This window comes from Anabrus simplex, chromosome 9, assembly GCF_040414725.1.
Source record: "Anabrus simplex isolate iqAnaSimp1 chromosome 9, ASM4041472v1, whole genome shotgun sequence".
Lineage (NCBI taxonomy): Eukaryota > Metazoa > Arthropoda > Insecta > Orthoptera > Tettigoniidae > Anabrus > Anabrus simplex.
Window position 1 is genome coordinate 95772667 of NC_090273.1, and position 16637 is coordinate 95789303.

The 16637-nt window shown below is 38.0% G+C and overlaps 1 protein-coding gene across 4 annotated transcripts in view; it reads left to right on the forward strand.

The window, feature by feature from the left end:
* The window catches only part of LOC136880954 (uncharacterized), a 51106-nt gene extending 38116 nt beyond the window's left edge, over positions 1–12990 (forward strand). For all 4 annotated transcript variants that reach the window (XM_067153500.2, XM_067153501.2, XM_068229215.1 and 1 more), the window contains one exon: positions 11455–12990. In XM_067153500.2, coding sequence (XP_067009601.1) covers positions 11455–12981 — 1527 coding nt within the window. In that variant the 3' untranslated portion in view covers positions 12982–12990. The remainder of the gene's footprint in view (positions 1–11454) is intronic.
* Positions 12991–16637: the final 3647 nt, after the last annotated feature.

A 16637-nucleotide genomic window follows, 5' to 3' on the forward strand; every position in this document is an offset into this window, starting at 1 on the left:
TCTAACCAACGCCTGCCGGGTAGGCCACCACCAACGCGCCACCATCATAGTGGACACTCAAAAAGCAAAGTGGGAAGGGCAACCAGTCGTAAAACTACGATTCATCTAATCAACACCTGCAGGGTAGGCCACCGCCAATGCACTAGCATCTGCGCGGGAAACGGCAGCCAACACCCAAGAGAATGACCTTGAATTTGATTTTAGATTGGCTACTTCTCTCTACTCATATCATTCAAGAGTGTTTCCTACAGAAGGGACCCATTTAAAACTTAAATTTAAAATTACAATTTTTATGAATTGAATGTATTGAAAGCCATGTAGTTAAGTGAATTAACTTCCTACCTCTGATATTTGTTAAAATATTAATTATAACGATTGTCCAGTCTGGTTGGTCTTTTTTATGATTTTCTTTCTCTTTGAACTAATATAGAATTTTTTTGTTTTGTTAAGAAGGAAGCCATACTTTCCAGTGTCGACTTAAATGTAACTTAAAAGCTTTTCAGTCTGTCAAACACACAAGTTCAATAGTAATATATAACATATCTAAGAATAAGTGTGTGTATTTTCTACAGGTATGTTGTAGTCATCATCATCATCATCATCATCATCATCATCTGCAGTTTCCAGCTGTTGGCTAAGTCTGCTTGGTTTATCCTTAATTCTTTCCTACCTGGCTGCCCTTTCTTCATCAGTTATGGTGTACTGTTTGCGTGTAAAAGCTTTTAGTTTAGATGGAAAATCTCCTCTTGTCTTCCCATCATTTCTCCCTCTTCACTCTTGCCCAGTCCTCTCCTCTTCTATGTACACATTCTTCCGCTCCCTTTATCCACGTGTGTCTTGTCTTCCTTGTGATCGTTTTCCTGTTATCTCCATTTTGTGCATCCTCCTCGGTAGCCTTTCCCCTGTCATTCTCTTCTTGTGTCCATACCATCTAAGACTAGGTGCCTCTTTCCTTTTCTATAGTGGCTCTTCTTTAAAAATTTTTTTTTTTATGCCCACATTGGAGCACTTTAATCAATCCATATACATTTAAGTCTTATGAGTATTAGCTACAAATTTGGCTTATGTTTTTTCTTCTGCTCCCAGAACATCTTCATTCTTTCCGACCTGGCTGCCCTTTCTTCGTTAATTATGGTGTACTGTTTGCGTGTAAAAGCTTTTAGTTTAAGTCTCAAGTCTCTGTTTCCTAGGATCCTCTTCTCTTCTCAGTCTTCAACTTGCTGCATTGTCAAGCCTAACTCATCTAAATCATCTTGGACTTCTTTGAACCAATTATTCTTGGTTTTACTTTTCCAAAAGTAGTTGAAAAGATGTTTCAGTACCCTGGTTTCTGGTAGTCTTGATATGTGGCAGAAAAATGCAACCCTCTTTTTCTCCATTGTGTCTATTATTGACTCAGTTTCCTGGTATACAACTTCATTAGGTAATAATCGCCCTTGTCCATCTACTTGGTGTTTTTTTTTAATGATTGTTCTAAGGATTCTTCTTTCTGTCTTCTGTAATTTATCTGTTGTTGATTTGGTATTCAAATCGAATAGCGTTTCACTAGCATAGGTGGCTTCAGGTTTAATAACGGAGTTGTAGTGTTTGAATTTTGCATTTATCGAGAGAAATTTCTTCTTCTAGGTTGGCCAGGTGATACTTTGTGCTTGTTTCAATTTAGTTGTTCTATTTTCTACTGATACTTTCTCATTTAGTTCCAAGTAATAATCTCCCCAAGATACTTGAATTTATTTACAATCTTAATTTGTTTGTTATTATTCAGTGTGATAGTTGGTGTTTCAATCTTGAAGGATGGCATCATTTCCGTCTTTTCAAATGAGATTTATAGTCCGACTTTTGCTGCTATTTTCTCGAGTTCTTCAGTTTGGTTCTTAGCCTCTTCCACACTATTTGTGAGCAGCGCAAGGTCATCTGCAAATGCCAGGCAATTGTGTTTGATATATTTGCCAATCTTGATGTTTGATTTCCATTTCTTAGTCCACTCTCACATGATTTTCTCCAGTGTGCATTTAAATAGTAATAGTGAGAGACCGTCGCCCTGTCGAAGTCCAGTCCGGATTTCAAATGATTCAGACAACTCCCCTCTGAATTTAACTTTTGATTTAGTGTTCTTAATTGTAGTTCCAATAAGTTTCTGGTGTAATCCAAATTCCTTGAGGATTTTAAGTATAATTTCGTGTGGCTATTTCTAGCCGAGTGCAGCTCTTGTAAGGCAGACCTTCCAATGAGGTTGGCGGCATCTGCCATGTGTAGGTAACTCCGTGTTATTGTCGTGGAGGTTAGTGTTATGTGTGGTGTGTGAGTTGCAGGGATGTTTTGGACAGCACAAACACCCCCGGCCATTGGAATTAACCAAGGAAGGATAAAATCCCAGACTTGGCCGGGAATTGAACCTGGGACCCTCTGAACCGAAGGCCAGTACGCTGACCATTCAGCCAACGAGTCGGACAGGATTTTAAGTAATGACTCATGATGGATACTGTCATACGCTTTTTTGAATTTACAAAAGTGATGACTAACTTTTTGTTTTTCACTCTTTAATGTTTCTTTTACTATATCTCTAACCTCATTTCTCATCTTATTCATTCTTGTCACTCCTATCCTGTTTCTCAGGAATTTCATTTCACTTGCGTGTATCGTAGTCACAGCTCTCTGCCCCATTATCCAAGTTTCTGCTGCATACATCAGAATAGGTGCATAATACACCCTGTATCACTCTTTTACTTCTCTGAGGGACATCTCCAAACGAGGCTTCTGACACTTTTCAGGAACGCTCCTGCTTGTCTTCCACGCTTGATTATTTCCTTATCATTTCTTCCACTTTCCTCTATGATACTTCCCAGGTATTTGAAACTTTCTATCTTCCTAAGCTGTGCCCCTGGAAGCATTATCCCTCTCGTAGTAGGTCTCTCCTTCTTTCTAGTTGTGATCACTATCTTGCTCTTTTTGGCAATAAATTTCATTCCATGTTCTTCCACTTCATCTTTCCATGCATCTAACTGTTCCTGGATATCCTCTTCCTTTTCTCCCCAGACTAACAAGTCATCTGCATACATCTTCACTTTCATTTTTCTTTTCCCAATTTTCCTTGCCACTTTTGTCACTAGTCCATTACTACAATGAAGAGCAAATGTGACAGAGCATATCCACTTTTTTGCTCAAACCAGTCTGTTCTCTCTCCTCCTACTTTCACACAACTGACACTCCCATAGTACATCTCCCTCACTCTTTCTATTGTCTGCTTCTTGACACCTTTTTTCTGTAAGGCTTCCCTTACCTTGTTTCTGCACACATGATCATATGTTTTCTCAAAGTCCACGATGACCATCAGTAGATCTTTACCCCACTCAAAATGATGCTCTTGTAATTATAGTTGATGTTATAATTTTATATATTGAACTTCTGTGTTTGACAAACTGAAATTTTTTAATGTTACGTCTACTCCAGAATGTTGCCCTTTAATAAGCCTTAGAATTTATAAATCCATCCAGCTCCTTGGTTAAATGGTCAACATTGAGGGCTTAGGTTCTGAGGGCTCAGGGTTCGATTCGTGGCCAGGTCAGAAATTTTAATCGTGTCCGGTTAATTCCTTTGACTTGGGGACTAGGTGTTGTGTTTGTCCCAACACACTCATATTCACACAGCATAACACACCACACTACCAACCACCACAGAAACATGCAGTTGTGAATAGGTCTCTCCACACAGAGTTGGTGTCAGGAAGTGCATCTGGCTGTAATACAGGACCATGTCCACATGTGCAACACAATTCACACATATGGCCCCACCAAGATGTGGGGAAAAGAAGTAGTAGTAGTAGTAGTAGTAGTAGTAGTAGAAGAATAAGAAGAGAATATACAAATCTGAGAATGATTTAAATTAATTTTGAAGAGTAAGTTCATATTATAAATTCATCATTTTGCAAGGAAAAATGTACTTTTGACCCTTCTTTTTTTTAAACCAAACTCTGTGTTTTTTCTGAGAGTTGCAATGTGTTAAAGACTGTTTAAGCACATGGTTCATGATACAGTTATGAACTGCATAATTAGCAGTTTTCCAAACAGTAGCTTCAGATGTCATACTTTAACTTGAAACATTTGCTTATGAAAAAAATTCAATCAGTTAATAATGATACCATGAAGAGAAAGATATTCATTTATGTGACTAATGATAATGATTATAAAATTTGAAGTCAACAGAAAAGAAGTTTAAAATTGTTCCCCAGTTTTCCCCAGAGTTTTTGTTGACTTACATCTGAGACTTGATATTACTAATATTTGGGCGGGGAATCAAAATAGGACCGCAGTTTTTTTTTCCTATCACGTCAGGTTTGTACGATACCATGTACCTTCCAAAATCATTCAGATTGTATGCATAGAACGGAAAGTAAAGGAATAAAGTTCAAATCATACAACAATTTTGTTCACACAAAGGATATATTGCAATAGAACCTCGATAATTCGAAATCGGTTCATTCAAAATCCCGCCTAATTCAAGGAAGCTCTCATTCCCAGAAACATGAGGTATGATTTTACATGTTATTTAAATTGTTCAATTCGAAATACGGATAATTCGTAATTCGAAGAAAAATGTCGGTCCCATTATTGAAATTCAGACTTTTAATTCAAAACTGCCTTTATATTAAAAAAGTTTTTTTCAGAGTAATTTAAATTCGAAATTTATCCGCGTCATGATAGAATGCGTCTTCCGGAACGTGCTGGGGTAGATTTTCAGTATTATCACTCACTTCAATGTGCTAAGTTCGAGTAAAATCGTAATTCTTTTGTATTCAGCGTTTTAAGGAACACCATATCACTTAGCAGGTAGTGTGTGGAGAAGCAGAATCCGCGAACACCGGCGATGCTGACAGTTGGCGAAAAAGCATGGCTCATGTAATCAGTTCGTACGCACTGAATAACATTATCAGTGCCAATGAAACTACATTGTTTTTTTTAATGCTGAGTCCAAACGGACTTACGATTTTATAGGAGGGAAGTGCCAGCCGGAAAATCGTTTAGGGGGGTTCATTGCACTGTGTTGCAACGCACACGGAAGCAAGAGACTTCTTCCCCTCATCATAGGGAAGTTCGATAAGCCACAATGTTTTAAGGGTGTTGGGCACTTTCCGTGCAAGTACAGGACATCTAAAATGCATTCAGATGAATAAAGGACTTGCACAAGGGAGCCAGCATAATTTGTCCTCGCCTTTGAATCATGCGTTCTTTTCTTGCAATGTGTGAGGTTATGTTTGCCAGTGATTTATCTAAGTGCATTATTTGAATAATGTAAATGCACCTTGGTGGATACATTTCGGGAATAGATTTTTCCAAGGTATTTGAAAGGTTTAAACTGTAAATCAAGGTGATTGCTTGTATTAATGTGTCTTAGAATACTTTGTGATGCGGCAAGGGTTTGCATTTCTGAATTACGAAATAAGTATCATGGCGGGAAATCATACAAGGGTAGGTGAGTCACTGTACTGTGTTCGAATGCAGACGGAAGTGAGAGATTTTCTCCCCTCGTCATAGGAGCTTTCAATAAATCACAATGTTTTAAGGGCATCGGGTAATTTCCATGCAAGTACATCTAAAATGCATTCAGTTCAGTAATCCAATGAATAAAGGACTTGCTCGGGGGAGCCAGCTTAGCCCGTGGTTACTCTCGCTGTTAGAGTTAATCTAACAATAAACTTTACATAATGAACTAATTTGAAATTTTTGTTTTGCGTCCACCGGTTGGCTAATCCCCAACAAGGTATCTGAGGGCATGTTATTGTTGCACTTTGGCAGCAAGGGAGTGGGGGTCGGTGCTGGGTTGGGGGGAAATGAGCGCGCACAGTCCTGTTAGTTTGGATCTAGTGCAAGGGTAAGCACGTAGTCTGATTTGTTGGGCGCCACCTAACGACAAGAGTAACCGCGTTGCTGTTTTTTATCACACACATTTTACTTTTATTAAAAGTTTTTCTCTATTTTATGTGTTTCGTTTCATCTAGCTGCATAGTTTGTGAACTAAAATGAACGCACACGACAAGAACCAAATTTTAAATTGGTTGGATGAATCCGACGAAGAAGACAATTTAGCAAGTGAACCTGGTGCTGTGTGGGATAATGTATCAGAGTCTGATGGACCAACGGAAGATAAAGGCCATAACAGCAACTCAGAACAGTCTGAATGTGAAGAAGAACCCAACAACCCAGCCACAGCACCTCATGAATAAAGAAATAACATCCAAACTGTAAATGGTCAGCATTTAGCTAATGTTTCACACTAGGGACCTTATTTATTGAGAAGGGATCTTTTTACTAAATGGATGTACATGAGCCTACATTGTCAAGAACTCCAAGGCAAAATATAATAAAGACTTCGCCTGGTGTCAAAGCAGTTGCTCATAACACTAAAACAGGATACGAGTCATAGAAATTATTTTTTTCCCGACAATTTAGTATATGATATTGTACTATGTACAAATGAACAGTTGACGCTGATGAGTCAGAATTATGCAAATGGCGCTAAGGAATGTTCTCAAACTGATTTTTGTGAAATACAAGCTTTTATGTGTATTTTGTATTTGGCTGGTGTGAAAAAAGCCAACCATTTGAACTTAGATGAGTTATAGGCAGACGATGGTTCAGCTGCAGAGTTTTCTGTAGTGACAATGTCAAAAAAGTGCTTTTGAACATTTATCCAGGCTATAAGATTTGATAAAAAAGAACAAGACCAGTGCGTCTGGCTAAGGACAATATAGCACCAATAAGACAAGTTTTTGAGGTGTTTGTAAAAAAATGCCAGGAAACTTATAATGTTCGGGAGCTTGTCACCCTAGATGAAATGCTTGAGGCATTTAGGGGGCAGTGCAAATTCAGACAGTATATAGCTAACAAACCCGCAAAATATGGGATTAAAATCTATGCACTAGTTGATGCTAGAACTTTTTTTTTAACCAATAATTTAGAAATATATCCTGGCAAACAGCCACATGGAGAATTTAATGTCTCTAACAATGTTGTAAGTGTTGTAAAATGCTTAACCAAGTCAATTGACAAATCTGGACAAAATGTTAACATGAATAACTATTTTATGAATATTCCTGTACATATTCTATATGTAAACCATAGATTGACTGTTGTCAGTGCTCTGCGTAAAAACAAGCCCCAACTGCCACTAGAGCTCAGTACTAACCTATGTGAACGCCCAGTAAATAGCACTTTGTTTGCTTTTTCAAAGGACCCTAACCAATGCATGGTTGCATCTTACATAATACCAATATAAATGGTCCGTTATTGGACATTATAAATTTTCCAGCTAACTCATTCTTGGTTGCCAGCGTTTCGTCCTCGTGTGCTAGGGTGGGCTCATCAGTTGGTACCTAGCACACCTACCAATACGCTGGCTAGTGCATACCGTGGAGGCCACTGCGTAGGCTAACTGGAGCCACTGGCAGTGCCAGTGATGAGACAACGGTATAATTTGTTTTCAATGGTCTATTTTTCAAATTTTAAAGTTTTTTAAAAGGCCTATTGACAAATTTGGTTTTTATAAGTTTCTAACCTGTTTTTGATCACTGCCGGTGGCTCCAGTTAGCCTACGCAGTGGCCTCCGCGGTATGCACTAGGCAGCGTATTGGTAGGTGTGCTAGGTACCAACTGATGAGCCCACCCTAGCACACGAGGGCGAAACGCTGGCAACCAAGAATGAGTTAGCTGGAAAATATATAATGTCCAATAACGGACCATTTATATTGGTATTATAAATTTACTCATTCAGGACAAATATTTCAGATTCCCTATGGGAATCAACATCTATATCATGCATCTTACATGCCAAAAAAGGGAAAAAATGTCTTGGTTGACTCAACAATGCACAAACAAGGTCTTATTAATGAAGAATCTGGTGACTAGCTAAAGCCAGAACTGATCACGTTCTACAACATAACTAAAGGGGGTGTTGATGTGGTCGACCGCATGAAAACTGAATACTGCATCACCAGAGTCAGCAACAGGTGGCCGCTGACAGTGTTCTGTTCTTTGCTAAACATTGGAGCCATAAACGGCCAAATAATTTTGAAGGCCAACACAGGCACTCTTTTGCCTAGACGAAAATATTTGCCTGAGCTAGCTAGAGAACTTGCACTTCCTCACATGACAAAACGCTCATCATTGACAAATTTGTCAGTTACACTACGACAGAAGATAAGATATGTTACCAAGATAAAAGACCCAGAACCTCGTGAAGATGGACCTAAAATTAGATGTGCCTACTGTCTACTATGGAAAAACCGTTTCATTCAAGCCAGGTGTGGTAGCTGCCGTCACGCTGTTTGTAAGAAGCACACTGCAACTACAGTTATCACATGCTTTCAGTGCCATGAACAAGAAAATCCACAAGATGCTCAAGAATAAAAGCGACTGTTTTATAGGCCTATAACATGTTTGAGACTGATCATCTTTCTTATATTCCATTTTATAATTTGTTTTCAATGGTCTATTTTTCAAATTTTTAAGTTTTTTAAAAGGCCTATTGACAAATTTGGTTTTTATAAGTTTCCAACCTGTTTTTGATCATTTTTCCATTTGTTAGATTGAACCTAACACGTGAGTAATGGTGTAACACCAAATAGCAAGAGTAATCCCAGGTTAGATTTCTCCTCGTCTTTGAATCATGCTTTTTTTTTTTTTCTTTTCTTTCGTTGCGTGAGGTTATGTTTGTCAGTGTGTTATCCAAGTGAATACTGTATTGTGAATTTTAATACTGTAAATGCACCTTGTTGGATACATTTTGGAAATAATTTTTTTTCCATGGCATTTCAAAGGTTTAAACTTTGAATCAAGGTTAATTCCATGCAGTACGGGTCTTAGAATATTTTTTGATGTGGCAAGGGTTGGCATTTCTGAATTAAGATTTGGCGGTTAATTCAAAATCACGTAATTTGAAGTCCGATTTTTGCATCCCAACGACTTCGAATTAATAAGGTTTTACTGTACTTCTATGTATAAAATCTTATCCAATTCATTCCACTTCTGGCAAAAATTTGCACTTATAGTTTTTCCTGGAGTGTGAAATCTGTGGACAATCCCTCCGAATACTGTATTGTGAATTTTAATACTGTAAATGCACCTTGTTGGATACATTTTGGAAATAATTTTTTTTCCATGGCATTTCAAAGGTTTAAACTTTGAATCAAGGTTAATTCCATGCAGTACGGGTCTTAGAATATTTTTTTGTATCGACTAGGTGGAAAATAAATAAATACTTAATTGTGAATCTACTCCAGCAGTAGTCAGCCAGCATATGTTGATCCCATCTACCCTGATAGCCTGCGTCCATGACCTTCAAATCTTGTTGGAATCGTTCACCATGTTCATCACTGGTGATACCAAGATTTTTGGGGAACGTATCTAGGTGGCTATGCAGAAAATGCACCTTAATTCTCATGTTGCATCCAGGCCTTTTTGATGAGTCCAAGAGTTTCTGGACGATTTCAGTGTAATTCTCCGCTCGTGTATTTCCAAGAAAGTTCATGACAATGGCCTTGAATGATAACCAAGCATTTCTTTCCATTTCTATCAATGTCCTAATGAAATGTGGATCTCTGATCAGCCATCAAATCTTTGGACCATCAAACCCACCAGCCTTTATTTTTTCATATGACAGGCGAGGAAATGCAGTAAGGTGATACTTGAAACAGTCTCCTTCAGTTTTCAGAGCTTTCACGTACTGCTTCATGAGCCCCAGTTTCAAGTGCAAAGGTGAGAATATAATATATTTTTTCTATGAACAATTGCTCATGTAGAATGTCTGAATCACCTGGTTTGATATCAGATCGTAAAAATCGCTTGAAGATGTGACAGAAAAAACTTGATATGATAGAAAAAAAACAAACGTCATTTTAAAATCAGCATGCCTATCGCAAGGAGATAAGCGATAGAGAAAATATCCGATGTTATACAAGAAAACTGATTGCAGATTCAAAATCAGGATGTATGTTTTAGTAAAAATCAGCATAAAAATTGAAGTCAATGGAAAATAAGTTTAAAATTGTTCCCCAGAGTTTTTGTTGACTTAGATGTGAGGCTTGTTTTTCTGCTAATATTTGGGTGGGGATGAAAATATGACCTCAGTTTTTTTATCATGTCAGGTTTTTATGATACCGTGTACCCTCCAAAATCTTCCTCCTTTGTTTCAAGTACATAGAAATTTATTGTGACTGTGGTTTACTTTTACCTTTACAATGTGATTACAGTATTAGCAAGCGAAATATCTCAAGCATACATTGAGTTCACTCATAAGAGCTAGCACATCTGGGAGGCAAATCTATATCTTTGCTGTGTTTTTAGATATCAGCTACAGTATCATTTGAATTATAATTCAAAAGCAAGTTTAGGAAAGTTAATTCTCTTTTAATCTCTCCCTTATCTTTATCATGGACTGTGTGTAGGTTTTTAGAATCATATTCATGGTCATTTTAAATTTAAAATAAACAATCTTTGTTCATTATTTGGCTTTTGCAATTTGTGCCTAGTTTTAATTTCTTTTTGAAAAGTTGAACTTATTTCAATTCATTCATTTAATCTTGTCCTCCTGATAATACGTGTTCAGATGACATTAAATACTGGCATATGAAAGGGTAATTAATGTTCATGGTGTTTGGTTTAGGGACGCGATGATTTCAATAAAGTTCAGATGCTATTGAGGTACACAGAAATTTGTTATGACCGTGGTTTACTTTTACCATTACATTGTGATTAGCAAGCAAAATATCTCGTGCATACAGTGAGTTCGCTCACAAGAGCTAGTACATCTGGGAGGCATCTGTGTTTTTAGATGTCACCTACAGTATCATCCCTTCCTAATTTGTTGCTCTTGTGAAAATGGACATTATGAGAGCAGGGAAGAAAGGGATATAAAATCCTGGAGAGAATTTTATCATTTTTATGGTATTCCATTTTATTTTTCTCATTTTAAATTGATTATTTATTCTGTTATAATTATTGGTACCCTGTAAACCTTCAAAATTATATCAGGTATGACAACATTGTTGTACTCACTCATTATCATTGTGTTTGATAGAAACCTCCAAAGAAGAGGCTCCTGCAGTGGCAGCTGTGATGTATGGAGAGAGCCTGTATATCTTCAAAATTATATCAGATATGACAGTATTATTGTACTCACACATTATCATTGTCTTCCTTTAATAGAAACCTCCAAAGAAGAAGCTCCTGCAGTGGCAGCTACGATGTGTGGAGAGAGCCTTTATATCTTCAAAATTATAACAGATATGACAGTATTATTGTACTTACACATTATCATTGTCTTCCTCTGATAGAAACCTCTAAAGAAGAGGCTCCTGCAGTGGCAGCCATGGTGTATGGAAAGAGTCTTTGTATCTTCAAAATTATATCGGATATGACAGTATTATTGTACTTACACATTATTATTGTCTTCCTTTGATAGAAACCTCCAAAGAAGAGGCTCCTACAGTGGCAGCCACGATGTATGGAGAGAGCCGTGTCAGCTGTTATAGAAGAAGGTTGCACCATTCGTGATGCTGCTCAGCAGTACAACGTACCCTTTGAAACCCTCCGACGTCGAGTCAAGAAGATACGTCCCAGCCCTATTCCACGCACTCACTTGGGGACAGTTTTCAACAATGAGCAAGAGCAAGCTTTAGCTGTTCGACTTCAGATTCTTATGAAGCGAGGTTTCACTTTGACTCGCTCTGACATTAGACGATCTGCTTATAAATATGCTGAATTGATGGGTGTTCCTCATCGTTTTGACTCTGAGCATAAAATGGCTGGTGCTGATTGGTTGCATGGTTTTCTGACGCGCAACCCATCTCTAGTAGTCAAGAGACCTGATCAACAACCACTGGTTGACAGACTTACTAGAGAATGGTTGGACAAATTTTATGATATTGTAGAAAACGTCATTGAGGAATATAATCTTAAAGATCAGCCAGGTTATATTTATAATGTTGGTGAATCAAAGTTTTTGCTTTCTAATGAACTGGACATCATAAGCACTGCTGATGGAGATTGCAATATTTCTAAAGATGAAACTGTTACGGTACTGTCTTGTTGTAATGCTTCTGGAGTGTTTGTTCCACCTGTTGTTATATTCAAAGGACTTTGGCACCAGAGGGATATCACAGATGGTTTGCCTCCTGGTGCTGATGTGTTTATGACTAGTAATGGTTGCATGAATGAAGAGACTCTTCTTTGGTGGTTAGACCACTTTGCAAAGTACAAACCCAGTGATGGGACTGTTTTATTACTTCTTGATGGACATAATTCCTACTCTAAATCCTTGCCTGTTATTGAATTTTGTTTACAAAACAACATTATTTGTGTCTGTCTGCCAAGACATACAACACGAGCCCTACATCCAATGGACAAGGCGTTCTTTAAGGCTCTTAGGACTGCATACAAGCAGGCTGCAAGACAGTGGTGTTATGACAATCCAGAACAGACTATGACGAAGGAACACTTTGGTCCTGTCCTTGCAGAAGCATGGGACAAAGCAGCTACTGTGGAGAATTCAGTTCCTGGTTTTGCTAGTTTAGGTATATTTCCTTTCAATAGACGAGCTATACTTAATAATGGGTTTTCAGTACAAACTGTGAAGTCTGAAATAGTTCCAATGCCAGTTGCTGTTCCATCTCCTGATCCTCCAAGAAAAGAGGATGAAGAGGAAGAGGAAATTGAGATGGAACAGTTTCAAGAAGTTCCAATGACTTCCAGTGTAGTGTCTGGTATTAAGGTTGAAACTGGAGAGAATATTTCTAGGAATGGTGATATTTCAATCTATCCTGTCATACAGGTGAAGAAAAAGTGCAACTTTTGTGGACAGATGTCAGGAATGCCAACAACATCTTTGAAAGCTGACTGGATTAGATGTGATGTGTGTAATGAGTGGTACCATCAGTATTGTGTTGGTGTTCATGGAAAGGCTACCCTTGTTTGTGGCAAATGTGTGTAAAATATTTACTAGCATGACAAAAATAGAGTTGGTAAGATGTTAATGTATGTTGTATATAATTATGTTTGAAAACCACCTCTTGCATATACATCATTGAACATTTGGAGTAAAGTAATTAAAGTCAGTGATTTACTGAACATCAAACATCTGTATTCCCAAATATGATGGCAACACACCTCAGAAGTATTAATGTCAAGCTGAAGAGGCAATGTAGAAAATAAGGTTACTTAACCCTTTCACAGCACACTTATTTTATTGTGATGTGGATGACACATTTATAGGGTTGCCATAATTCAAAAGTCCAAAACTAGGACAGTTTACGTATTAGTACTGCTAATATAATGAAGCAATTATAGAAAATAATGTTAGTACCCATGTAGTGTATTAACTTCATTTAATGATGAGAACATGTACAAAATGTGTGCTGTCAAGGCACTAAGTGTTTGTATACCACATGTACTTCTCAACAGTCAAGAGCATAAGAAAATAATTTTGTTGATTTTGAATGAGCCTTCTGAAACTCACAATTGCATTGTACTTGTAGATGTTACTGTTGATCTGTTAATTTCTTCTTTCCAGTGGTCAGGGAAATCAACTGTGTTATGCCCAAGAAGAGAGAAATAATACCCTACAATTTTGACCAGTTCAGAATCGGCTACTGTTGTCCAGAAACACAATAAGGAAAGAAAGCTTCTGTACCCATTTCTTGTTGGATTTCATATTTTCAAAATTTTCAGCCTTTGTGTCTGCCAAAGAAATATTTCATTTTCATTTCAATTTCAGTTTTACAACCTGGTCAAAGAAAACTCTCATCCAATTTTCAAATGATCTAAAGTTGACTTTCAAAACTTGTGAATAACTACAATAAAATATCACAAGCTTTAGTCTTTTCAGCCCAGACGTTCTTCTTGCTTTATAAAAGTGTGGATTGTCCATGAAATCCATGTCATATGGCAAGGTCTAATGGACCCCAATGAAAAATATTTGAAGTATGTGGTAGACAGTTCCCTGTTCCTCAGTGATCTAGAAAAATCTTGGCAATCATCCTGCAGGAGTGCTAGGAGCAGGGTAGACCAGGCTTCATTCCCTTATTTTGTGTTTTGGAAGCATTAAAATTTTGCTTTGAACCAACTGAGGTAATTATATTTCTTTTGGGCATATGTCATACATACATACATACATACATACATACATACATACATACATACATACATACATCAGTTACTGTGTTAGAAGAGTAATGACATAGACATGAAGAGGCTAAATGACAAGCACGGAAGCTTCGTCAAGCTCAGCCCCGCCCTCATCATTCCATGTGATTTATGTGGATGTGGTCGAAACACGTCTTCAGTATCAAGGATTGGTCAGAAAAATGATTTTAATTATAATACGGTATTTGTTATATGATAGTTACTGAATTCTGGTGTATGAAATTCTGTGTATCTAAAAGCCAGATACAAAAAACCTAGAAAGCTGAAATTTGGGACATAGGTTCGTCTTTTGCCTTATTGGTACACTAAGAAAGGATTTTTCAAAATTCAGCTTCTGTCCTAGACTTCAGCCCTTTGCCCAATAGCATAGGTTAATGTAGACAAAAATTGAATTTGTCATAGAAGAACGAGACAAAGCTCATTTTAAGTCATGCGATGCAAGGAACAAATCTCAATATGTCCCGCTGAGAAACCAAAAACCACGTTTTAAGGCCCTAAAACCAACCATTTTCGAGATATTGGCACCACATTGCTACCGATCAAAGAGCTGAAGAGCAGATATTGATAGACACACAACGAGGCAATCGGAAGCAACACAGTACAACTTCTGCTTGGGCAGATTGCATAAAACATGTAGAAAGAAGACATTATTCTGTTAGAGAATTGCATGATGCTCACTACTCTTCAAACACAGTAACTGATGTATGTACGTACTAAGTTTGCAGTTTAGTTCAAGTGGTTGTGTCCGGCTCCATGGCTAAATGGTTAGCGTGCTGGCCTTTGGTCACAGGGGTCCTAGGTTCGATTCCCGGCAGGGTGAGGAATTTTAACCATCATTGGTTAATTTTGCTGGCACGGTGACTGGGTGTACGTGTCGTCTTCATCATTATTTCTCCTCTTTATGGCACACAGGTCGCCTACAGGCATCAAATTAAAAGACCTGCACCTGGCGAGACGAACATGTCCTCAGTCACTCCTGGCACTAAAAAGCCATACGCCATTTTCAAATATGGATGTATGTATTATGCCAAGGTTGGGCTACTAAGTCATATGAAATATATTCACAAAGCATTGCGAGTGTGAAAATGTAAACTGCTGAAGAATATACTCAGACATGAGTTGCTGTTGATGACGACGTACATAAATACAGAGGAAAGCAGTGGCAAACTACCTTAATCGTTATGGTGCCACCATCGATTTTTGCAGTTTTTCTATTTGAGGTGCTGTTTGAGGATTCAACCAAAATTTGGACTGATGACCTAGCGGACATATTCATACACGTATATGTATGTATGTCTACCTTTAGTTCCATTTCCTGATATGGGGTTAGGAGTGAGGTGAGATGATAAATGGCTTGTTTTTACAGTCAGATGCCCTTTCTGTCACCATCCTCAGTCGAGAAGAGCTAATGAAGATGAAATGAATGATGGTGAATGAAATTGGGTAAGGAGGTAGAAGGAATCTGCTGTGGCCTATTAATAGAACTGTCCCAGCATTTTCATGGAAGTGAAAATAAGAAACCACAGAAAACCATTCTCAGGACAGCCGACGATGGGATTCAAACCCAATTGTCTTCCGAATATAGAGCTTTGCTCCATACCCGTAGCGTATTAACATGTGCAGCCACTCTGCTTTGTACAACACATCTTCATTAATGACTGTTACGCCTTTCAGCATTCATTTTGCAAGTCTGTGATTTAACTAAACGTCTTCACAATCCTCTATAGCTGGGCTGAGTGGCTCAGAGGGTTGAGGCACTGACCTTCTGACCCTTACTTGACGGGTATACCTTCCCCCTTTATTCCATTACTCTTATCTTCAGATCATAAAATCCTGAATCTAACCATCATCGCCTTGGTCTCACAGTGCTTCTGTACCTTCCATTACTGGGTCCATTATTCTCCTAGGTACCATGTCCTCCATTCACCTTATATGACCCTATCACTGAAGCTGGCTTATGTGTACTGATTTATCCATCAAGTTTTTTCCTAACTTTACATTATATCCTCATGCTGAATAACCTCCTGCCAATGGTTCTACCATTTGTACCAGCAGTTGTAGTTGTTATTATTGTTATTATTATTATTATTTTTATTATTACCTATGGTACATCTCAGCATCTCTGCTTACATAAAAGAAGGTACTGACAAATAATTTTAAAAAAAATTAGATATCTCGTGCTGTTGTCATTTTATCAGCTGATGTTAGCTAATCAGATTGCTTTGCGGGTGAATGCAAATGGGCTTTGCGAGGTGATGTTGCTAACACTGCACGTGGCTTACAACCAGCTTGATAGCACCAATCGAAGAAAAGAAAACAAAACTACACCAGGGGAGGGATTTGAATATGGACCTCTGAGTTGACCATACTAAGTACGCTACAGTGACACCGGCTGATGTTTGATGTTGATTTCTCAGTATGGCTCCCAAGCCAGTCTTAAGCCAG